A 25,156-nucleotide genomic window follows, 5' to 3' on the forward strand; every position below is an offset into this window, starting at 1 on the left:
CAATCCTTTTTAAAAAAAATGCTTTGAAGCTAATTTTTATCTTAGTACTTTAAACTGGTATTCAGTGAGGTTAAAACTGAACTACATCTTCTATTTATGCTAGGCGCAGTGTCTTTATGGTTAGTGCGCTCGTCTCCGGATCGAGCAGTCTGGGTTCGAGCCCTGGCCACTTTAATCTCACAGTGCCTCTCTCCACCCAGGTGTATAAATGGGTACCGGTGAACCTAACGCTGGGGAACCCTGTGATGGACTAGCATCCCATCCAGGAGGGAGTGGAAATACTTCAAAGGGGGCTTCATGCTACGGAATCCGGGATAAGCTCCGGCCTGATGGGCCACTTGACTCGTATGCAGACTTTACCTCCCTTTACACCTTCTATTTTCTTTTAAAAAATTAACGATTTTAGATTTCTTTTTATTTTATTCTAGTCTTAGGGAATTTAAGAAGCACGTTTAAGACATCTTGCAAGAGTGGATGTATTTACGATCGGGAGCCACGTTGGTATATTTCAAGTAGTTCTCTAAATTGCAATTCTTGTGAAAAAACCCGTGTGTAAACTATGGTCAGCTGAATAAGAAGAGAATAAAAAATATAATACCAACTGCGATGCACATGATAACATTTAGTTCGTTTTACATGATATGGCCAATAGAATGTGTGCATTGTCACGAAATAAAACATAAAATCAAAAACCGTTCAGTGGATAAAGTCAAGAAATTGTGGTATTATAGACGATAAATAAAGAATACAGTTCTCCAAGTTTAAAGTGTGTGCGTTGTCCCAAAGTTGAGATATTTGTCGAAATGTTCCGCGCAAAATTATAGAGCCTAGTATGGAGCCGCCATGTTGGAGGACCTCCTTAGTCCTTCAATATGGCGGCCGGAAAACAGTGTAAACATCTGGAACTTACTTTGGCTATCTAGACGACTGATTAACTGAACCAAACCAAAAAACATATACACGAACACTTTTCCTAATACTTTAACTCCTAAAATGGCTTAAAATCACGAGATCAGAGTATATTTTTCGACACACGCGATCTTTATAACTTCATGTCACGCACCGCTATAACTCCGAAATTGTGGCCGCTAATACATTCCGAACGACCCCTGACAGTAACGAACCTCAAGGGCTACTAATTCCGAAAGTAACGATATCCTAAACTTCCGAAAGTAAAAACCCTAGTAAGTTTATAACTTCCTGTGATACTGAATCTCCATGACAAGCTCAGACGAGTTGAGTTATTTTTAATTCATTTTGTTTGACATCAAGAGTCATGTTACACTTTCAAAAGTGAAACGTGGACGCTACAGCTTGTAATCTTCTTTACTCCGAATAAACCCTCACAGAAGTGATTTGAAAGCAGCCCAGATCGAGAGTGAAAAAACCCGTCGTGAGCCGAGAGTTTGGTATCGGAAGTGTGTGGTTCTGCGGGCACTGATTTGTCAGTTTTATAAACGATGAAACAACAAGATCAAGGAAAGAAGCAGACGAATAGAAGACAAACACTGGACTGTTTGTGTTTCCGGTCCGGCTTGCTGTTGTCTGTTGTTAATGTTGTATCGCGCTAATTCACTTGGAATTGAGAATAACAACAACAACAACAACATTTATTATTTGTATTGCGCCTTTTCTATAAAATATTCAAAAGCACATCACAACAATAATTAATTACTAAAATTTTACAAATCTTCCTATCAAAATCATAAAAAATATTTACATTAAATGGGTAAAAGATAATTAAAAATAAAGATATAGATATGCTAAGATAACTGAAATGATTCCTTAAATAAAAATGTTTTAATTAAAGTCTTAAAAGATTCTAAGTTCGTTGCTTCGCGCGCGGACCTTGGCAGCTTATTCCATAGGAGAGGAGCAGCTACCTCGAAAGCTCTGTCTCCCAATGTTTTCTTGGCTTTCACACTTGGTCTTTCCAACAAACGACCATTGTCGTTGCGCCTCAAATGGTAGGACGAAGGCTTTTGAATACTAATTAAATCTGAAAGGTACTTAGGTGATAGGCCATGCAAAATTTTAAAAGTTATCAAGAGTGTCTTATAATGTATCCTGGCGCGCACTGGTAACCAATGTAATTCTGCGAGTAGAGGTGTTATATGACACAACTTGTGCGCACGATATATAAGTCTTGCACTCGCATTCATAACACGTTGCAATTTCATAGTCTGATATTCCGGGATTCCATACAGAAGGCTATTACAATAATCCAATCTACTACTAATAAAAGCATGAACTAGTTTCTCAGTTGATCCTCTGGATAAATACAAGAACATCATCGACTGATATCACACTCGGCGACATTCTGTGATAAGATGGAGATAGAAATCCTTCAGAAAGTTCAACAAAACTACGGAAGATGGAGAGAGATGGCTGCAGGCAGTTATTGGTCAAGTGACCAAAGGTAGATGATATTTGTTGTTGTATAACTTCCTGTGTAATGTTGTAGTTATTGTGGCACGCTTTCTCTTCGTGCAAGGTTGTATCACATCATTTATCTTTAGTGAATTTCTCCCCAACAGAAGTGCAAAGGAAAAAGCGCTCGAGGCAGTCTTTTGCTCAGATCCAGCTTAAACAAATGGAAGATTTCTTTTATTATTATAGGTAATCATACGGTTTCGAGTTCAATTTGGAATTAATTTGCACAAGTGAGTTTTTCAAAGTTTCTGCACAAAATTTTCCTCATCGTTTTACATGATATCATTGACTTAGAAAATTTCCTATTGCCTTTCAGCCAATCAAAATCGAGAATTACGATTTGCACTGGTGTTAGAGTTTTTGCACTGTGTTACACTTGAACTGCGCTGCTCTCAGCCAATCAGAATCGAGTAATTTTTTCATGCATATTATTATTAAAATAACATCCCAGCAAGCGTTGAATCCTAAAGAATGGTACAATCTTAACATTTTTTAGGTGAACAAGAAACCATCTCAAGATTAAAACGCTCTTTATCCGGTGGTTCACAGCAGAAACCAACCTTAACAGTCTCTTAAGTACAAGTGTTGATCAAACAAGAACTTGGTCTGCTGCAAAACAAAGTCTGTGTCAAAGATCACACGCTCTGCCGTGCAGGACCGAAAGGGAACACAGGAAGACGAGGAAGACCGAGAACCCGAGGGAGACCAGGTCCCCCAGGGAGAACCGGATCAAACGGACCTCCTGGAAAACATGGACCAATAGGAAGTCAAGGACCCATGGGTATAAAGGGGGATGTTGGAATGCCGGGAGACCCCGGTCCCGTGGGACCGAGAAGCCCCACCGGGTATGAAAGGTGACAAAGGTGACCCGGGCCAGTCCATCTCGGCTCCATCTCTGCTGCAGGGTGCTGTTGGAATGACAGTCAATGAAAGTCAGACGGCCATCATGAAATGTACAGCCAATGGTAATCCAAGTCCAAAGGCCACGTGGTCTAAGCTGAATTCATCGCTTCCCGTTGGTCGTCACGTAGTAGAGTCCAGTGGTGCTCTGATTGTGAAGGATGTTAGACCTGGAGACAACGGAGTTTACAGCTGCAGAGCTGAGAATTTACTGGGACAAGTGAATGCCTCAGCAAAATTATCTGTTCAGTGTAAGTTGAAATATTAACTGTATTTAATGAGTTTAACAGTGAATGCAGTATTATATATTTTTGGAAAGAGAAAAAGAGAGAAGAAACGGCACGCACCAATTCATGGAAGGAAACAGACTTCATTTTGCACAATATCATGTGATTCTTTAAGAATGGCTGACTGTTAGGATCGAGAAACGCCGGTCAACGTCCCATTTGACAAATCGCTCATATTTTGGCCAAAGATACCCTTAGGTGACCTAATTCTAAAAATCATATTTAGAGGTTCCAGCGAATTTTTATTTTTCAGAAATTCGCGAAAATTTGAAAGCGCGGTCAAAGTGCGGTTTTTCGTGTAATAAAATGACCGAAATAAGGTGCGAGGACGAAGCGCTGCTTAAGTCTTAAAATAAACTCAATTGACTTCAAACTTCACACAAATGTGGAACAACCACTCTAATTTATTCCTCGCTTTAAACTAATCTCAGATATGTTGATATAGTGGTTTTCCGAACCATTTTAAAAACAGCTATGAAGCGTGTGAAAAATAACCGCAAAATATAGGTCATGTTTAACAGCATAAAAATGCATCTGGTACCTCACTTTCCGATTATTTTACTTTACAGCCTTAAAATATCATTATTAACGATATACCATGCCAAGTTTCATGCTCGAACTCGCAGTATTTCCCTTTGTGAAAAACGAAAATCTATGTCAATGTGTTGGGCGCAAATAACACAATAATTATGCACGAACCAGAGACAAATCAATTTCAATGGCGAAAGTAAAAGGCTATCATTAATTAGAATCCGGTCAATTCACTGCTATCAGTAGAAACATAATGTCCACTGCATAAAAACTGTTTTCAGACGTTTTCGAGCCATTGCGCGTTAACTTTGTTTAATTTCGTGTCCGCCGTCATGTCTAGTTTGTCATCGCGTGTATTTCCTTAATGTCAACAACACGTGAATGGTTGTCATAACAAACGCAAGAGATTTCCTGGAACCTTAATGTTTTCGATTCACCAAAACGCTTTAAGTTCGTTAAGACACAATAATGGGTCAACTTGGAATGCTTTTTAGCATCAAGGACGTTAAAGGACTGTAAATTAATCGAGTTGAAATATCTTGAAGCAACTCAAAATCGCGCCCTTATTCTAATTTGGTAAACAGCCAATCTCCGTTCAAGTTCAAGAAGTCGAGAGGTTAATCCGGCAATGTATTACCGGTACAACAACAAAATCAAACCGAGGTCATCAAAAGTGTAAGTTTAAAAGTGTAGTGGCAAGTTCCAAATAAATTTCGCCTATATAAATTGGAAACAAGATGTGAAACGGTCGGACCCGAAACAAATAAACAAGATATTAATACGACTAATTTAACCCGAAAATGTTACAGAAAACATACCTAAAAGCCGTCGATTCCCCTCGATACCACTCCGCATTGCCTTAAAGAGCCCAAGCTTTCTGCTGTAAGAATCAGGGGCCTCATGAATCTGTATTTATTATATCGGCAACCGTGCTGCGTGGCTGATATTCGAGACTCAGTAAAAGTTGTCACACAACCGTACGAGCAGCCCAGTCACGCTTTCACTGCTCTTGCGCAAATGTTCAACATTTCGCAATTTACATAAACCGACTACAAGTTTAAAGTAGTGACAGTAGATTGCAATGCACTTGTTAAAGCTGTCCTATCGAGGAACAATTATTTCTTGTTTTTGAATGGCTCTTAGTTGTAGCCACAGTCGGGGAGGGGGGAGAGGGTATTCCCGGAAATTTCGGATATCTGTATGCCGTGGAAGATTAAGTGGTCTCCAGCTCTTAACGCCAACACTGAAACACTAGATGATTCTCGAAGTATCACAGGGGTCACTAAGCTAAATAATTTTGAGTGTAGCTCCGCTGAGTCAATTAACCGTTGGCGCGCATATTGCATTGACCGTGGACAGGTGGAAAAACAGTTAAACCGGAAAAGCCTGTTGCACATTGTAATTTAGCGTTGTCCAACACGCAGTCGGTCTGGTTGTAATGTTAATCGTATTTGAGAGAATCTCAAGTTTTCTTTCGACACAAACTGGGGTGACATACTGCTAGATGGGCGTGGCCGGGAGCCACGAGTCAAGTCAGTCAATTTGCCATGCTTAACCGAGAAGAGTGATAATGAGCCATTAGTGGAAGGACTGCAGATTGTCCCTACGCTTTACCCTAATAGGCATCTGTGTTATTCTAATGAACTGATGCTGAGCTCGCTCGAGGGGGTGGTGAGATGAGAGACCCTGGGAACGAGGTCGAGACGATTCGGCCGTTAGTTTTTCCTCTTAAGTGTCTTCCTCCTCTACTCCCTCCCCTTCTCTACAAAAATTTAACGATCCTCCTCCCTCCCCCCCGCCCCCGTAAGGGGTGTTTGCTAAATACCGAAGAAGCCAAACACCGGCAGTTCCTAAGAATACTTCCGCCAAGTGCAGTTGTTAGTAAAATACTTCAGAAGCGCCGAGTTTGGAGCTTATCCGCGCACGAGTGGGAGAGGTATATCTAGTCCCGTGTCTTCGCACCCGCACGGTAGCATACACAGTTTCAGGTTCTTTAGGTCACCCTCCATCGCCAAGGCACAGGAGTCTTGCTGGTCGTGTACCAAAGGATGCTGGAGCTGGAGTATTTCTACAACTTCCTTTGCCTGACTAAAATTTCCCTCCTCTTCAGATGCCTGAACATGTATCTCATCAGGATCACTTTGGCGCATTGCGGCACTTAGGTGAGAGAAAAACTAGCACCTGAAAAAGACGAATATTATAAGGATCCCGGGCACTGCGCATTCCCGCGCCACCAGTTCGGCGTCAACCTTTCGGCCTGTCGTTTGACCAACGCGAAATTTTGCCATAAGATACGATTGCTGCTTGTCACTGACTGCCCTGAGAGCCCAAACCTTTGTTAAAACAACGAGGGCTTCCTGGTGACCTATTGTGGCTTTGAGTTAAGCGCCAACGCCTGCTCCAAGCAAGGTTTGTAGCACATTTTGGCTAAGTCCATGAGGGAATAGCTTTCCAGGGACTGAGTACATTTCTCCAGCGACAAGTGCCTCTCTAAAGTAGACAGGCTATAAAAGACACGAATGCAGCGGCCTTGAAGACATCAATACACCCCTACCGTGCATGGTTACTATCTATGGAAACCTCTGCAGACGCTTCCTCAGTCACACCCGTCACGTAGGGGCCAAACCACCCCCCTAATGTTTTATGAAGGCTATATTTGCTTGGTTTATATATTTCTGAACCAAGTTTGGCAGATGAGCTTTCTTTGTTCTCCAGTTTATTTTAATTTGGAAGTTGTGACAAAATGTCAGAATATGACGTCATAATTGATGACGTCACCAAAACGTGCTATAATTTTTTGTAAAATCTTATGTAAAGATTATCTCATTGGAAAGGCCCTGACTTGAGGAGTAAAATGCCGGAAACCGTTTTTTGCTATGATGATTATTTTTTGAGATATGGTAAAATAAATATTTTTTTGTTGTCCCCCCCGGAATTTGCTTAACCATACTGTCCTTCTTAAGTCAATCTCTCTGGTTTATTTTTTTCAGTTTTATTCTGGGAAGGCTAATAATCTAGAAAAATAGAAAGCTTGATGTTGTCAAAAATCGTATGGTTTTAGAAATTTGATTTTCGGCTTTGTTACGATGGTATTAACAGTAGAACAACGGGTGACGTCACAGGTTATGACGTAACAAAACTAGTTTTAACGCAATAACACCAGAGGGATAATTTTTTATTCCGATTTTCTTCTTTATTTTTGCTTTGGTCATCTGGCACATCACATGTGCAACATAGCTGCATTTGCTGGAACAAAAATACAGCTCCAATTTGGGGATTTTTCTCAAGGGGGGGACCCCATATTTTCCAGAGTTATTTTTCATATTTAAAAATGCCATATTTCATTTAATTTTTGTGATATGGACAAAATTTTTTCAGGTTTCAACTCCCTTTGATGTGCTCTTTCGAACACATTGTAAAAAATATGCATATTAAAAACTTCAAAAGTGGCAAAAAACATGACGTCATCACTGTGACGTCACAACTTTGACATTTACCGACATTTTTCACGTAAATATAATTGGCAATAGGTCTCCTGCTCATCTGCCAAGTTTGGTGTAGAAAGAGTCAATACCTTTTAAGTAATGCAAAATAATGTGAAATACCCAAGAACTGAAGAAACATTTGGGGGGTGGTTTGGCCCCTACGTGCGTTGATAATGCCACTGATGTTAAGGTCGCAGTCACTCTTCTCGGTTAAGCATGGCGAGTTGACTGACTTGACTCGTGGCTCCCGGCCACGCCCATCTAGCAGTATGTCACCCCAGTTTGTGTCGAAAGAAAACTTGAGATTCTCTCAAATACGATTAACATTACAACCAGACCGACTGCGTGTTGGACAACGCTAAATTACAATGTGCAACAGGCTTTTCCGGTTTAACTGTTTTTCCACCTGTCCACGGTCAATGCAATATGCGCGCCAACGGTTAATTGACTCAGCGGAGCTACACTCAAAATTATTTAGCTTAGTGACCCCTGTGATACTTCGAGAATCATCTAGTGTTTCAGTGTTGGCGTTAAGAGCTGGAGACCACTTAATCTTCCACGGCATACAGATATCCGAAATTTCCGGGAATACCCTCTCCCCCCTCCCCGACTGTGGCTACAACTAAGAGCCATTCAAAAACAAGAAATAATTGTTCCTCGATAGGACAGCTTTAACAAGTGCATTGCAATCTACTGTCACTACTTTAAACTTGTAGTCGGTTTATGTAAATTGCGAAATGTTGAACATTTGCGCAAGAGCAGTGAAAGCGTGACTGGGCTGCTCGTACGGTTGTGTGACAACTTTTACTGAGTCTCGAATATCAGCCACGCAGCACGGTTGCCGATATAATAAATACAGATTCATGAGGCCCCTGATTCTTACAGCAGAAAGCTTGGGCTCTTTAAGGCAATGCGGAGTGGTATCGAGGGGAATCGACGGCTTTTAGGTATGTTTTCTGTAACATTTTCGGGTTAAATTAGTCGTATTAATATCTTGTTTATTTGTTTCGGGTCCGACCGTTTCACATCTTGTTTCCAATTTATATAGGCGAAATTTATTTGGAACTTGCCACTACACTTTTAAACTTACACTTTTGATGACCTCGGTTTGATTTTGTTGTTGTACCGGTAATACATTGCCGGATTAACCTCTCGACTTCTTGAACTTGAACGGAGATTGGCTGTTTACCAAATTAGAATAAGGGCGCGATTTTGAGTTGCTTCAAGATATTTCAACTCGATTAATTTACAGTCCTTTAACGTCCTTGATGCTAAAAAGCATTCCAAGTTGACCCATTATTGTGTCTTAACGAACTTAAAGCGTTTTGGTGAATCGAAAACATTAAGGTTCCAGGAAATCTCTTGCGTTTGTTATGACAACCATTCACGTGTTGTTGACATTAAGGAAATACACGCGATGACAAACTAGACATGACGGCGGACACGAAATTAAACAAAGTTAACGCGCAATGGCTCGAAAACGTCTGAAAACAGTTTTTATGCAGTGGACATTATGTTTCTACTGATAGCAGTGAATTGACCGGATTCTAATTAATGATAGCCTTTTACTTTCGCCATTGAAATTGATTTGTCTCTGGTTCGTGCATAATTATTGTGTTATTTGCGCCCAACACATTGACATAGATTTTCGTTTTTCACAAAGGGAAATACTGCGAGTTCGAGCATGAAACTTGGCATGGTATATCGTTAATAATGATATTTTAAGGCTGTAAAGTAAAATAATCGGAAAGTGAGGTACCAGATGCATTTTTATGCTGTTAAACATGACCTATATTTTGCGGTTATTTTTCACACGCTTCATAGCTGTTTTTAAAATGGTTCGGAAAACCACTATATCAACATATCTGAGATTAGTTTAAAGCGAGGAATAAATTAGAGTGGTTGTTCCACATTTGTGTGAAGTTTGAAGTCAATTGAGTTTATTTTAAGACTTAAGCAGCGCTTCGTCCTCGCACCTTATTTCGGTCATTTTATTAACCGCGCGGCCATGGGCCGAGCGCGGTTCTAGGTTTACCCGTGGTTTATTATTTTTTTTTTTGTCGGTGACCAGACGCAGACCCCCGCTCGGCCAAACTTTGAGTCACGCAACGTGTGATGTTTTTCCGCCAGAAGCTGTTAAAACATAAATACACGGACAATTTTACGGATATTGTTTTCTTTTTTGTGGGTGAAATATATTTTCTTTTCGTTTTATCAAGGCGTTGGATTCAAAGGGAATAATAAATACGCTGAAAAAAGGTATTACGTCAGCCATGGAATGCGCTGACGTTGCAGCTTTCACTTTCGCTACGTGACAAATAAGATCGTGTTTACTTTGCAAGTTTATTTCGGCAGAAGCGACGGTCATTAATTTATTTGTAATTTTGCGAGTATTTCTTGCGGTTTTAGGCAAATGAAGTAAATCCTTTGACTGTTTCATCGCAGCGAGTTCATAGATCGGAAGGAAAATGAAATATTTGCAAGCCAAGCAAAGAACGTGTCAGAACGTGCAAAGATTACGTCATTGATAGGGAAATAACCACCGTACTAAAAATAGCCGTAGATAACACAATTCTTGAATTATGTGACTCGTGTGACTTCTTTGCTAACCCTTAACTCAAGGGAAAAAAACAATTAAATTTAATTGTGACTTTAAAGAAAGAAAGCGGTTTGTAATAGTGTTCGTATCTTCATACCCATACATATCCCGAAGAAAGTTCCAGATTAAGACTATTACGTCATCGCAGATGTCACAACGGCTACGACTGATGGTGCGATAATAGAGTTTGTGTTGATCAAGTGCTGTGATGTCTACAGTAATCAATGAATCATCAAAGATTGCTTTGGAATATGCACTGCGTTGCGACTGTAGTACTAAGAAAACAGTTAAATTTTAAAAGCGCGGTTTTAAGATCTAACAGATCTTCTAGTTACACGAAAAACCGCACTTTGACCGCGCTTTCAAATTTTCGCGAATTTCTGAAAAATAAAAATTCGCTGGAACCTCTAAATATGATTTTTAGAATTAGGTCACCTATGGGTATCTTTGGCCAAAATATGAGCGATTTGTCAAATGGGACGTTGACCGACGTTTCTCGATCCTAACAGTCAGCCATTCTTAAATAATCATAATTTCCTATTTCTCGACAGTCGCTCCTAAACTTTCACTGTCATTCAATCGAAAGACGGTTGAAGAGAATGAAAACGTCACCATCGCCTGCATAGGTACTGGTCAGCCGCTTTCCATTATCATGTGGTCCAAAGCAGTTGGTAGTTTGCCTGAAGACAGAACTGAAGTGAAGAATTGAACCCTGACAATCAACAGTGTGACAAGAAATGACGGTGAAAAACATACATATGTAAGGCGGAAAATATTCTTGGATCAGCAGCAGACACAGCGCAGCTCGTGATATTTTCTCGCTTGCAATTCAAAGTCCGTCCCCCTCAAGAGGTGACTCAAGTGTTCATCTGCCCTGTGCGGCCGAGAGTGACCTGAAACCTACAAACACTTGGACGAAAGATGGCAAGATTTTACTTCCTGTAGATTCCAGTTTTCTACAAAATGGAACATTGCTCATGCAGAACATTAAGAAATCACACGAAGGATCTTACAGATGTAGAGCGACTAATGCTCTGACAACAATAGAAGCTTAAGTCAAAATGAATTCTCCAATCAGGACATCCTGTTCTGCGATAAGAAAATACGTCAGCAGTGTAAGCAGAAATTACGTTATTGATCCAGATGGCGCGGGAGGCCTAGCACCGTTTACAGTTCACTATGACATGAGTGACAAAAATGGAGTTGGCGTGACAGTAATCAGTCACGACAGTGAAAGCAGAACGCACGTGAATGGATTTGAAGCTAGCGGTAGTTACTCACGTGACATTCACTACACAGGAGCTAGTTTTTCCCAGCTAGTGGGTCTCACCATAGTCTCTTCACATTGTGAACAATTCATTAAACACTAGTGTCATTACTCATACCTTTTGAGAAACGGATGCGCCTGGTGGGTGTCACGTAACTCTACTAGGATGACGTACTTGGGTGGAGCAACTCCTGGTAGTGGTAAATGCGCATGCGGGATGACTAACTCATGTGCAAAGCCTAGTCGCGGTTGTAACTGCGATGCAGGTGATAAGGTATGGCGTGAAGACTGCGGTCTCCTCACTGAAAAGTCGCATCTGCCAGTTAAACAGCTCAGGTTTGGTGATACAGGACGTGATGACGCGGAAGGTTACCACACACTGGGAAAACTGAAATGCTATGGTATAGCTTAAACATTAACATCTTTGTATAAAATTTCAAATGCTAATGTTATCTTTATACCCAAAGAAAGGTAGGGCAGCTTCTTTTATGTAGAGATCAGAATGGTACTATTGATGATGATGACTGATGATGACGATGACGATGACGACGATGCATGATGATGACGATGATGATGATGCTGATGATGCTAGAAGCCCCAGGCACTAGAGGAAATAGCAAATGATTACAATTTTACGAGTTTTATTTAACTGATAGCATTTTCGTTGTTTTGTAACAACATTAAATACAGCTTCAGCTATTGTGTAACAAGAAATTAACAATGACATTACCCACAAACATGATATTTAATCCGAATTGATAATTAAGGTGATTCCTCAGTATTGCATTGCGCATCCGTACGTACTGCGCTCGATTTTCGCGTCATTGGCGCGCGCAAATGAGCGCGTGCACTTACACAACTAAAGAGATCTCCCTCAAGCTAAGTTCGACAGTGAAATAAATGCTCGTTTTCTCTTAAACGAGCGTGGTGACCTATATTTTTTGTCGCATAATTTCAATGAGAACAGTATTCTCAATGACTGAGAAAAAAATTATCAGAAATCTATGGCTACTTTTTTGGCAAATGAAATAAATTCTACAGAGGGAGACATAACGGGCCCAACAGCGCATGTCCAAATTATGTTTCCTTTAAAAGATAAAAAAAATGCAGGGTATTTGAAGACATTTTTTGGGGGGGACGTAGATGAATAAACAATCAAAGAAAGTCAAACTCTGTTTGATATAACGCGCTGCATTGAAAAATAATCGAGCTTATTTGTGGCGCACGGAGATTACCAAGAGTCACCTAAATAACCATATTTGTCACCATTGTGGCATGAAAATAAGCACGGTGACCCTCTCTTTTTATTACGTTTTTAATAACTCCTTGTCCTGTAAAAGCAGCATACCATGTTTCATCAGAAATCTATGGGGGTTCTTTTACTGGGGAGTCACCTTAAGTACTTCTTTCTATTGACAGGAATATTTCATCACACAGTAGCATCTAAACCGACAAAGAAGTGCATAACCTTAGGCATTTGATCAAAACTTCCTCCAAAAGATTAGTGTAAAGATTAACAAAGTGAATTTGTCCAGCTTCTCTGGTTAAGTCATCAACACCTGCTTTAGGTGCATTTCATGACATGGGCAACAACTTTTTGAGTGACGGGGCTTGACAGCCAAAGCCTTAGCGTGTGCTTACTAGGTGAGAGGGGTGGAGGGGGGGGGGGGGGTCATGCTCCTCCTGAAAATGTTTGATTCAAAGATCACAGAAATAGCAGGAGGCGCCAAGCAGAATAAGCGAGGTCTTTGGTTAATGTATACACTTTATCTTCTGCCCTTTGACGATACGTTTTGCTTTGGAGAACACTGCTTTATCTGCGGGAACGGAAACTCGTCACGATTTCCTGGTACACGAGGATCTACTTCAATGGTCTTCACTACGGACGTAATAAAGGAAGAGACAAAACTTGCATGGTCCAGCAGTAGTTTATTCTGCACTCGCTTGAAGTCGAGTATGTAATCCTCGATGTAATCGAAAAAGCTTTACAAACGCACTTCCTTTAAACGTCCTTTAAATTGCTCACAATATGACAATGCAACTTCTAACATACAGTAGGAGCGGAAAGTGTTTTAATTAAGATAGCGAATCCTAATCAACACTACGAAGTTTCCACGATTAAATACAGTGTTAAGATTAAAATTCAAAGCTTGAAATTAAGATTATTAAGTAATTAAGAACAAACCTAGGAAATTAAAAGTGAGATACTTAATTTGAATTGCTACTATTTCGGAAAATTGGTGTGACTACTAGCAAGGGAAAATTATCCCATGAATAAAAAATTTCAAAACTTCATTACTAAAAAATGGTTCAGCTGGCTAACTTCCGCGAAAACTAACATACGGAGGTTAAATATAATTTTAACTATTAAAGGAAAACCCAAAGAAGTTGCACACTTACAGGTGTACAAAGAATCAGCAATGTACAAAGTAGAATTTAAATTCCTGGTCGTCAAATGAAAAGAGGCTACTGTTGGTGTTTTTTTTTTTTCCTACAATTTTATAAATAACAAAAAAATGACTGTGCAGCGGCGAATTTTCTCATAACGGCCCTTTAAATTTACTATCAAATAAGACTTTACACAATGCAGTTTTCTCCACTACAATACTCCTGCCGTTAGTCTCATTTAAACCAAGGATCAAACAAATATTCCCTCGACAAAATTCAACCTAATGCTATATAAACGGCGAATCAATCAGAAAAGAAATCGAGAAAAGAAAAACCGTTGGTAGCGACTCATTGTGCTTAACATACATAATCCGTCCAAGTACTGGAGTTTCCCATGACGGCAAATAATGCCCACTCCTGAAGAAGTGATGCATTTTCGTTTCCTATTTTATTTTCCGTTTCACTCACTGACCGTTCTACTGTAAAAAGTCAAGAGGGTGGGGGGGGGGGGGGGGGGAAGCCCGCCAAGCCCCTCCCTCTGCGCGGTTCCTACATAGACATTGTGTACATGACATCATAATCTATCTTCACTAGAAGCTATTGCAAGAATTTTATGCTAATCAAATTACTAGCCGTTACAAAAATTCGATTTTGTCCGTTTTAGGCTCGGGCTTCAGTTACAGACAGGCTTGTTAACAGCTAATGCATTTAATAAACGCATGACTTATTTTTGGAATTTTATCTCGGTCGAGCAATGATAGACACTTGTACATGTCAGGGATCGCGAACAATGAAATGGAAATAAGTTCGATCAGAACTCCACTGGTCGTAGTTTCATCTCGGTTCTCTTCAGGGAGTAACTGTATCCCTTCCAAGCTTTCCAGTTCACACCATCGGCGTCGGGAGAGGGATTTTTGTGACGATAGATGCCATTCAGGTTAGAATGGTGACAGTTACGGTACCACCAGGCTCCGTGATACCCCTTGGCACATCCCATTCTGCCTTGATTTCGAGTGGAAAATCGTTGACCGCTATGAATAGAGAGAGAGTCACCAGCCGTTCCTGAGACACAAAATCAAGAAATGAGGAACCGGTCATTTGCAGTAGTCAAAGGTAGCCAGACCATATTCTATAATATAGGTCATTCTGTCGTATTTGGCGAAAAAAGTCGATCTAACAAGATGCCGTGACATTGCAGACAGTTCATGCCAGTTATTTCTTAAAGAGAATATGGAAAACCATTTTAAAAGAAATATAAACGATAGCACATGACGTTTCGGCGTCATCTTCTCGTCATCATCAAATGCCTACTAGTTAGTTTGGTCATTAAGGGATCTTTTACCGTAAATCCTCGAATTAGCGTCCACCCTCGAATAAGCGCCCCCTTCGAATAAGCACCCCTCCTATAGGCCAAAATTTAAAAAATGCGCCCCCCCCCTCGAATAAGCGGCCTCCTCCCCTTCCCCTATTTTGTGGACAGCAAAGGATGTATAGTTTTCGTCGTGTAGTATCAAATTTTTACATTGTTTAATTTGTGACCACGTGGATTTCTACTGGTGCCGCGATTTAAACTTTAGGATCAGCTTTTTTATGTCGATAAACAGCTTATGTTGTTGTTTACGTGCAGATGATGTATTGAAAAAATGATCATGTCAAGCCACGATTTAAGAAAAATTAAATAAACGCCCCCCCTCGAATAATCGCCCCCCCCCCCCCCCGCCGTCTTCTCCTAAATTTGAAATAAGCTCCCCAGGTGCTAATTCGAGGATTTATGGTATGTACGTTTTGACTTAATCTACATCCACTCGCCAATCTCTTTTCTTCAACTCGATCAAATAAGGGCAATAAGTGATATGTAGGCAAAATCAAGTATCAAGAGTTTCCCGTGCCTGTTTAACAGTCTGAAGTGCAGTACTGTCACAGCTCGGGGCAGAATAGCACAAAAACTTCATACCTGAGTAAGCGCCGAGATTCAGCTTGTACTTGTCATTCTCACTCATGACACTGAACATATCATACTCGGCAAAACGGGTATTCCCATCAAAGTCTTCTAAGTCCACACGCAGCATGTTGTTATCACTGGAGGTCAGGCGGTGAATTTTGTCCAGTCCGAGCCAAAATTCACCATTCAGATCACCAAAACCAACTTTGTAATTGCTCCAGTTAAGGTAAAAATCAACCGAACCGTCTAATCTCTTCTGGAACACTGTCCACCCCCCACCAGCTGTTGTTTGATCACAAAACACATCAAAGGCAGGCAGATTGTCCAGTTTGATGGCGTACACACCGTCTTTTTTTTCACCAGATTTGTAGATTTCCGCGCAGTTTTTCTTGTAAGCTAAAGAGGAAAAATAAACATTCGAAAACCATGCTGTAAGACTAGTTTAATATGGCGCCGGATTTGTTTTTCCTGGGAGGCAAGTCTGAATGGTGGTATATTAAACCAAACCATGCCAGTGAATAATGCTTTCTTCGCACTACGATGGGCTACAATGAGAGATACTGAATTCGTTGGTGTTTACCTCTGAAAAAATAAATGGCTGCTGGCTGTGCCTGAGTATACATTGGAAAAAGAGGCCGCAGAAGGCCTTTGTTTATTTTATCAGGAATACATACAACAACACCAAGATAAGGCAATATTCGGTTTAGCGGTGTTCAGAAGGATTTTTGTAAACTGTGTATACACACACACCGGCTTCACTTCCATGACTTTTTCTTCTATTTAACAAATTGAAGTCAGTTTTCCATGCGTCTGTCCTGTTATTCATCATGAATTTCGTTATAACATTGCCCCAGTAGCTGTGGATCCTAGAGGCGATAGCCGAGTGGATCCGCAAACAAATTGCTAAATAGTCTTTTTTCGCTCATTGATTATAAATTCATGTGTCTGTCCGCTTATTGACGATGAAAATTAGCCAATGAGCGAACACGAATTTCTGCAGTTATTGTAAAAAAAACTTTTGCATGATTTTTTTAGTCCAGTTACCATGTCCCGTGTTCATTGCTTTGAACATTACCACGAGTGAAGTAATGAAGAAACAAAAGCAACTTCGGCACATGAGTCGCATAAAACCACTTTGGTAAACGTAGCGATAGGTTTAAACTACTTTCAGTGATACATCTGTTTAGGCCTAATACCTATAAAATATGACTAAAAAGGTCAATAAACAACAACAAAAAGTAGTTCTTATTTACTCTTGCTTTCTCACACGTGATACGTGGCGTCACACGAGCGCGCGTCTCAAATAAAAGGCTTGCGCAGTTCAATTCTCGCCCAAGGTTGTAAAAGCCTGTCTTGATCCAAAATTGCTCGAAAACCTACCATACAACCCACGAGGAAATTTTCACAGTTGATTTTTAGGGATGAACTGCGTTAGGAGCCAGAATTTTTAAAAAATCTGTAAGACAGATCTTGAGTTATTTTCGAAACAGGCAAAATTTCACATTTTCTTCGTTTAGACAGATTTTTATTTTAGTTAGCATAAATGTTTAATCAGAGCCAATGTCTAATTCCTGAAATTTTGAGGTAGGGTCAAAGGGTAGATTTTGAGAGAATCCTACTAATAGTGCCCAGTCTATCTTTAGTACGCGGTCGTTCATTATGGATATTTATTGACCTTTAAACTGTCCAATTGCAAGTATCACATATAATGGTGGAGGACTTAAGCACACAGTAATTTGAGAAGGCAAAAACACTTTGGTACAGTTTTCAAAAGGTTTAAGATGGGCTTTTATACTCCATCAAAACTGCAGTAAACAACAAAAACACAAACGAAAGAGAATATTCAGTTACAGTTAATTAGATACGGCACTGCATTAAGAATTACCTGAACACGAGCGACCATCTCCAGCGAATCCTTCCTTACAAGTGCAGTTATGTCCGCCAACAGTGTTGGTGCAGTTTGCATTCACATCACAGTTATGGCTCCCTGTCTTGCATTCATCGATATCTACAATAGAAATAATACTCTGGACACAATACGTTTAAAAGTTGACATTAGCAGGGGAACTCTAGTTATCAGTTCTGCCTTTGACACTTGTAAAGTCAGCTAATTTACCTAAACACGAGCGGCCATCTCCAGCAAATCCTTCCTTACAAGTACAGTTATGTCCGCCAACAGTGTTGGTGCAGTTTGCATTCACGTCACAGGCATGGCCTCCTTTCTTGCATTCATTGATATCTACAATAGAAATAGGTATAGGTAATAGTATGAGTGCAAGTGCAATTAAGTGATATGTGAAAATTCTCCCAAAATTGCACTCACGAAAAGGCTCGTGCAATTTAAAATTTTAAAAATAAAAGGAGTAGAGTAAATCCTTTATTGAATCCATTTTGAAATCTGATTCATTTGACTCTCAGTGGTGCGATTTATTCACGAATCACACTACGTTTCGCGCTAAATCGCATCTTTTTCTCAGCCAATGAGACTGGGACAGTAAAACAAAACAACAAATCAGATTTCAAGGTTAATAGTTTAAAGTAACCAATAAAATTTCAGAAAAATGAAAGGTAAAGAGCCATTGTGTGGCGAATTTTGCAACTATTATTGCCAAAACTTTGTTGTTATTGTTGTGTTTTTTCCAAAACAATTGACGAATTTAATTAATTACAGTTTCTGAGTGACGATTATGTGCTCCTTAAGGCTGAGGACCTACTAATGGAAGTTTCCAACTTTCAGTGTCCATTTTGACGAATATTTTGGTCATTTGTGTCCAACATCTACTCAAGATCCGTATGATACCGAGTCCAGCAAAGCATGAACAACGAAAACCACACAACAACAAATTAAGAGCCATCTCAAGGAGGTAGATGTTTCCACGTATCCGGTAGCTAGTTTCAAACGAAGCAACAAGAGAACTCAACTCTGTCGTTGTGAATAAACATAGTCAAAATACGCCCCGCTGCACAAAACAGTGAATTTTTGAACGAACGTCTTCCGAAGCTGGTGGCAGTCCCGCCATCTTGAAAATATCTTGAAACAAATGGCGTCGCAAGAACTTGACTAGGTCCTGAGTATTGAGTTCTACGCCGAGGTCACAAAAAGAACGGAGATGATAACGAGCTGGAATCCCTTAAATTTACGCAGTAAATACAATCAGCCAATCACAGTTTTCTTAGGCATAAAATAGTTATTACTATCACTTTGTCGAGTATTGTGGCGCATTTTGGGGGCTAAAATGGAGAATTATGCGAGCTAAAATGTATTTTAGCCCGCTGAAATAAACCAATGAAAAGTCAGAATCAAACAATCGTATGACGTAAGCAGCCAATCAAAATCAAAAAGCTATTACAATGTTCGCGCCGCTTTCTTGCAGCGAAGCGTTGGTGAAAGAAGTCAGGGCGCCATTTTCAACTAATGAAGCTTTATACCCTACTGTACATAAAGGATAGCCCAGCCTCACAGAAACGTGCTTGTTCGGACATTCTTAGTCGTCCGTTTCTTTCAAGAGAAGCTTCTGATGCCAATACCGCCTGTAGTAGCTCCATAGTCGGTGGCAAAGTGCATGTAAGTTTTGCGGCTTCAAGCCAAACGCTCCAGACCGTCAGTATAGCAATTGTACAATTAATTTCAACGCTTACAAATAAGCTTTATCGAACTTTCCTTTCATGTCTTTTACAAATTTTGAAAACTCAAATGACAAGATTTTCTAGCCAGCATCACTTGATGTACAAGTGAATATATGAAAGTTCATACATTTGAACTGCGGAAAATGATATGAAGATACGATTGATCATCGCAGTTATGCGGCCTGAACGGGATTCGAGCCCATGACCTTTGCGATACCGGTGCAGTGCTCTACCAAGGGTTAGTTCATATCTTCATATCACTTGATGTATTATGTATTTTCATTGAGGGAAAATGAATGATGGTTGTCGAATGCGCACAAACGGAGTTCATTGGAATGGGACTCGATCCATTGGTATACCATTGGTGAAATGCATCTTATTATGAGGACTTAGAATATTTCCAATGGGTTCAGGCTGAGTAGGGGTGCGTTCTACTCGTCCATTGGTACCAATCGTACGATTGATACCAATGGAATAGCACTCAGTCCATTGGTAGTCCATTAGTGAAATGCATCTCATTATGGGGACTTTGACGGTTTCAGGCTGAGTAGGGGTGCATTCTACTCGTCCATTGGTACCAATCGTACGATTGATACCAATGGAATAGCACTCAGTCCATTGGTATTCCATTGGTGAAATGCATCTCATTATGGGGACTTTGATGACTTCAGGCTGAGTAGGGGTTCATTCTACTCGTCCATTGGTACCAATGGTGCGATTGGTACCAATTGAAAAATAGTTTCAGCGCGGCTCTCAGGTGTTAATATGTGCAGTTTACTAATGGTACACCAATCGACTGAGTATTTTTACATTTGAATCGATTTGTACCAATGGCACTAATTGACAAATCCCTTTCGCAAGGCTCTCAGGTGTTAATGGGATGCAGTTTACAAATGGTTGACCAATCGACTGAGGAGCTTTCCATTCGTACCAATGGTACGAATCGTAAGGCTTCTTTGACGAATGGTGATCATTTACCAATTGTACCATTGGTGAGGGTGTTTTGACGATTGGTATCTGTTTGTGTATAAAATGAAAGCCATTGTTTTGTTGTCATTTTCTCAATGCCCTCCAAAGTGATAATAATCGTAAATACAGTTTATGTTCTTGGGCATAAATATGTTTTGGGCCCTTCTCGGAGCTTATTTTAGCTATAATGAGTCTGAGTCGGGCCCAAAACATGTTTATGCCTGCGGACATAAACTCTATTGATACGGTCTCTGTATGCGTTACGTTTAAACTTTGTTATGCATTGAAGTATGGTCAATTTACCTGAACACAAGTGACCATCTCCAGCAAATCCTTCCTTACAAGTGCAGTTATGTCCGCCAACAGTGTTGGTGCAGTTTGCATTCAAGTGACAGTTATGGCTTCCAGTGATGCATTCATCGATATCTAGATTATGTTCAAACAATTGAAAAAAGAGACTTTTTAACCTATGGTGCGGTGCAAATAAAGATGCTCAGATACTCAAAAGAAGCGCAGGAGGTTTAATATATTTTAAACTAAGAGGCAATCAACAGCAATAAAACGTAAGCTTGCTCAAAACAACTTACCTTCTAAGTCCATGTTACAATATGCCAAAATTACCGTTCCATTGGCAGCTGGATCCAGCCAGTACTTGCTGCTAGTGGTGTCTTTGCCTTCGCTTGCCTTAATTTCCTGACAAGAATGCGCCGGGAGCTCCGGAATGGAACCCAGAGGAGCTTTGATCAGGAAAAGAAATAATGTTATAGATTTACCTGTTATGTCGGGGTTTCTATTATGATCAAACAGAAGCTTTTATTAGAATTTAAAATGTTGGTCTTCCTAGTATGGATGAGGAGAAAATAGAGTAAATGAAGTTTAGTTTTGAGCCCGAATAGAAATTAAACTGAAAGACTAAATTTAGGAACGAGCTGCTTAGCGAATTCGTTTAGGTAACCACATGATTTCAAAGGGAATTTGGAATAAATAAGCAGCAGTAAATTCTTCAAAGGCTGACAAAATTGCACAAGCCCGTTGGGCGACTGCAAATATTCTAAATTACCCGAGAATAATCTTGTGATTACTTGTTATTAATACACCAGAAAACATACCATTTAAGGTCTATGTCTAGATATTGTTTCCCGAGACTGAAGGCCGTTATTTTTCAGTCTAGTCCCGCGCAAGCTTGGTTAATTAGAGATTTATTACAAAAATGTAAATTGTTTAAAAAAAAATGCCACGATCACAGACTGGAAAAAAAATTGGGCAATTCTAATTGGGAGCCGAGCAGGAATACACTTACGTGTGATGTTAAACAAAGCAGAAGGGAAAAAGAGTTGGAAGAAAAAGAAAAGGAATTTTTTATGTTTATAGCAAGTTCTTTCAGAGGCGTAAAATAACCCCAAAAAAATTCCTATAGTGATTGCCTGGGATCATTCGGGACATTGCCCGGTCTAATACAGAGAGAATATTGGACCGGTGGTTGACTTAAGTAACTAACTTTATAGTCGTGTAATAAACCCATATATTAAGAAAATTTATGGGCAAATGTTAATAAGTAGCCCACCTTGGCAGGTGTTTACCCTCAATTTTATTCTCCTCTTTTATCGCCCCCTGCACAGTTAAGGTCAGTCAGTATACCACAATGACAATCATCCGTTGTCGCCGCTTTACAGTCAGACGTTTCACGCAAAACCCGGTAAAGTAGACATTTTCTGAAAGCTTAAGAGTTGTGGATTACGAAGGTATATTTATTGAAATAAAAAAGTTAAGGTTTTCGGAAAAAAGTGCCCTATTTCTCGAAGTACGTTTCCGGTCGGATTTGAGCGGGAGGACGCGATCAACATCGCTATGTCTTCTTGACACATGCCTTTCTCTAAAACACGGTGTCGGGAAATGTTGATTACTTGTCTGGTTTGTTTTTGTCACGAGTTTTGATAAAACATACATTCTCTTCACTAATTTAGTCATAACGTTTGAAAGAAGCAAAAAATAAAAATTCTCATACACCGTTTTTTTTGCCTGATTATCTCTAAATTTCAACAACAACAACAGCAAAAAAAACCTTGAAAATTCACTGAAAACAAACTCAAAACTTGCGCCTTACTCACTGAAATTTTCGTTTCGAAATACGAAGGAAAATATACTTTGGGGCGTTCTTCCGGTGTAATGTAAATAGAGCTCGTATCAATTACTTCAATTACAAAGGAATCTCAAATGTTGCCTCCGGCGGGAAATATCCTTTGCAAGATCTGAATTCCGCAAATAATTTTCGCTTTTGTTTCTTCCTTTTGATTCTTAAAACGCCTTAGTTTAGACGTAGACAGCGAAAGAGCCAACTCGTAAACAACGTGGAGGAAGCCCAAGACCAGATACCGATTGAGTTGAGATGTTACTGTTACCCCTTCGAACGGCGAAAGCGCCAAGGAAGTAATGTTTAGAAAATGTCAAATGTCTTCCTCGTCCAGTGCAAGCAACTTCTCCTGCTCGAGGCAGGAACCTTTGTCGCCAGCAGCTAACGCATCAGCCCAATTCTGATCGAATGTTTTTGAAACCTTTTCCCCCGACTTTTTCCCCTGTGGTGCTTTCTTCGTACTTGAAGTACGAAGAAAGCACCACAGGGGAAAAAGTCGGGGGAAAAGGTTTCAAAAACATTCGATCAGAATTGGGCTGATGCGTTAGCTGCTGGCTGCAAATGGACACGAACTTTTGCGTTTCTTCGACGACATGTTTACCGTAAACTTAAATCAACAGTCTACAAACGGAGAACACCCGTTACAGCTCATCGACTATATCAAACACAAACGTTTGGTAATTGTTCATACGCGGCAATCTTTTTGTTCTTACATTAAAATGCAAATTTACTTCTCGCGACAACCCGTTGACAGCTATCAATTAGAGATAATTAATGCAAAGAAACGTTTTTCGTTTGCAACTTTTACGTAGAATCAATCTTTTTTCATATATATATATATTTTTTTAAATGAAAGATCGTAATAACATCTATCTGAAAAAGCGAAAAACAATTTTTTGGGAAAATGTTCAATTATTTATTCATTTAACTTCGCTTAACTAAAATACTAACTTATATACATTAAAAATTCATTAGACAGGGAGACCACTACAGCGTAGCCAATTACAGTGGATCCCAGGGTATTGATAAGAATTAAACTTAAGCTACTCGTATATAAGCAAGAAGAATCAAAAGGAAACAAAACAGTTCAAATTGCTAGAAATGTACAACAGCGAAAGACCTCGCTCTGTTGCACTTGGAACAGATTGTTCCCCAGGTTCTTATGACGTCAACGTCGTACAGACTGCGAGAGCCCTACTGCAGTATTGAAGAACTAAACGTTTAAATGAGGCTAGATTTTTAAAACGCCTTGGTTTAGACGGAGACAACGAAAGAACCAACTTGTAAACAACGTGAACTTTGCGGTATACTGATACCTTAAATTTTAGATGGGTCACTATGGCGCGCTATGTGATTAAAATTTCGTAACTTGTTCTCACAAATGAGTTGAAATGTACACAGTTCATGTGACACGTTTAAAAAGAGTATTAATGAGTCTTGCTAAATTACTCAATTCGTTTCCAGAATTACCGAAGCGGTCAGGAATCAATTGCAAAATGGCTTTCTTTTATGGCGTTTTTTGCCAAATGTTACCCTTTAAGTCGTTTTAACGCCTTTGTCCTATTATGAATTTTCTCTGTTGGACATTGCGTAGAGGAAGACGTTATTGAACAGCGTTAGTGAGCAACTTTGTACATACCTCTTTGAACCAAGCGTCTTACGTAAGACCGCGCCGGGTCTGAGCGGAAATTTTCCGGTTTTGCCTCCTTGGTGCGGTTATTCAGTTCGCACAACTTTTCTCCTACGACAAAGTTGTAGCTTTGACAGGTGATTTCTGTTTCACAGCTGATATCACACTCGTGAAAGGCTTTAACGAGGAATTTTTTGAAGACGAATCCTTGTAAAGCCATGCCATTTATGCTCCGTTCCTCTCTGCATTGCTTGCCAGCTGATATGCAGTCGGCCATAAAACAGCCGGTGAAGAGGAATAAACATTGAATAGTCCTCAACATTTTCTTGGTCTTTCAATTTGTAACTGTAGGGAGAGATTGACACAATTTTAAAAGTGCTAAGACTAATAACGACATTGGCGAAACTCAAGCCATCTTGATTGGTAGCCGGTGTTCAGTAAGCACAGTCAATTTTGACTGGTGGAGTTGAACAGGAAGTAGATTTATAAATAGTACTATTCAACATTATAAACTCGCTTGAAATTGCCAAAAGTGTTGAATACGGAACATAGTATAGAATTTTCCCTTCTTTAGCACGTATTATCATATTTTTGTTAAAAAAAGTTAAATGTAAGGAACTTTCGGTTGATGTAATGGCTGAAATGCGTCAGTGCATAAGCTCTCTACTAGGTGGAGTAGATTTCAAGGTTTGGGCCACACATCTCTGCCAAAAGCGTCGGGGAGTATCCCCTACCCGCTCGGGTCACCTATTGCTGGTTTTCAGTGCCACGCAATTCAAAATAGATCAAAATAAAAATCAAAACCGGTCAATAGATAAAGTCCAGAATCTGGGAAATGAAAGAAGGTAAATATGCAAAGACTCTCGCCAAAATTCTGGTCACAGCAATTTTTCTTATGCGAGATACGCGGAGAAATTTTTTACCCAAATTTATAGAGATTTGTATGGAGACGCCATGCTGGTGCCCA

At 39.9% G+C, this 25,156-nt stretch overlaps 1 protein-coding gene and 1 pseudogene across 1 annotated transcript; one reads left to right on the plus strand and one right to left on the minus strand.

Moving 5' to 3' along the window:
- Window positions 1-1,460: 1,460 nt before the first annotated feature.
- On the plus strand, window positions 1,461-11,914 carry LOC145464848 (uncharacterized; annotated as a pseudogene).
- A 2,787-nt stretch (window positions 11,915-14,701) lies between these two features.
- Window positions 14,702-24,511, minus strand: LOC145464854 (microfibril-associated glycoprotein 4-like). The gene is made up of 5 exons (XM_081448655.1): window positions 24,199-24,511; window positions 21,016-21,165; window positions 17,718-17,840; window positions 15,845-16,228; window positions 14,702-14,952 (listed from the first exon to the last, which is right to left on the minus strand). The coding sequence occupies exons 1-5, from the start codon at window positions 24,509-24,511 to the stop codon at window positions 14,702-14,704; spliced, it is 1,221 nt and encodes a 406-aa protein (XP_081304781.1).
- Between the last annotated feature and the right edge of the window lie 645 nt (window positions 24,512-25,156).

This window comes from Orbicella franksi, chromosome 13 (genome assembly GCF_964199315.1).
Source record: "Orbicella franksi chromosome 13, jaOrbFran1.1, whole genome shotgun sequence".
NCBI lineage: Eukaryota > Metazoa > Cnidaria > Anthozoa > Scleractinia > Merulinidae > Orbicella > Orbicella franksi.

Excerpts from the sequence above, each read along its gene's own strand:
- LOC145464854 (XM_081448655.1), bottom strand. The coding sequence starts at position 24,511 with ATGTTGAGGACTATTCAATGTTTATTCCTCTTCACCGGCTGTTTTATG. Across the intron at positions 16,229-17,717 it reads AGATGGTCGCTCGTGTTCAG|CTTACAAGAAAAACTGCGCG; the intron begins GTAATTCTTAAT and ends TTTCCTCTTTAG. Across the intron at positions 14,953-15,844 it reads GAATCTCGGCGCTTACTCAG|GAACGGCTGGTGACTCTCTC; the intron begins GTATGAAGTTTT and ends TTTGTGTCTCAG.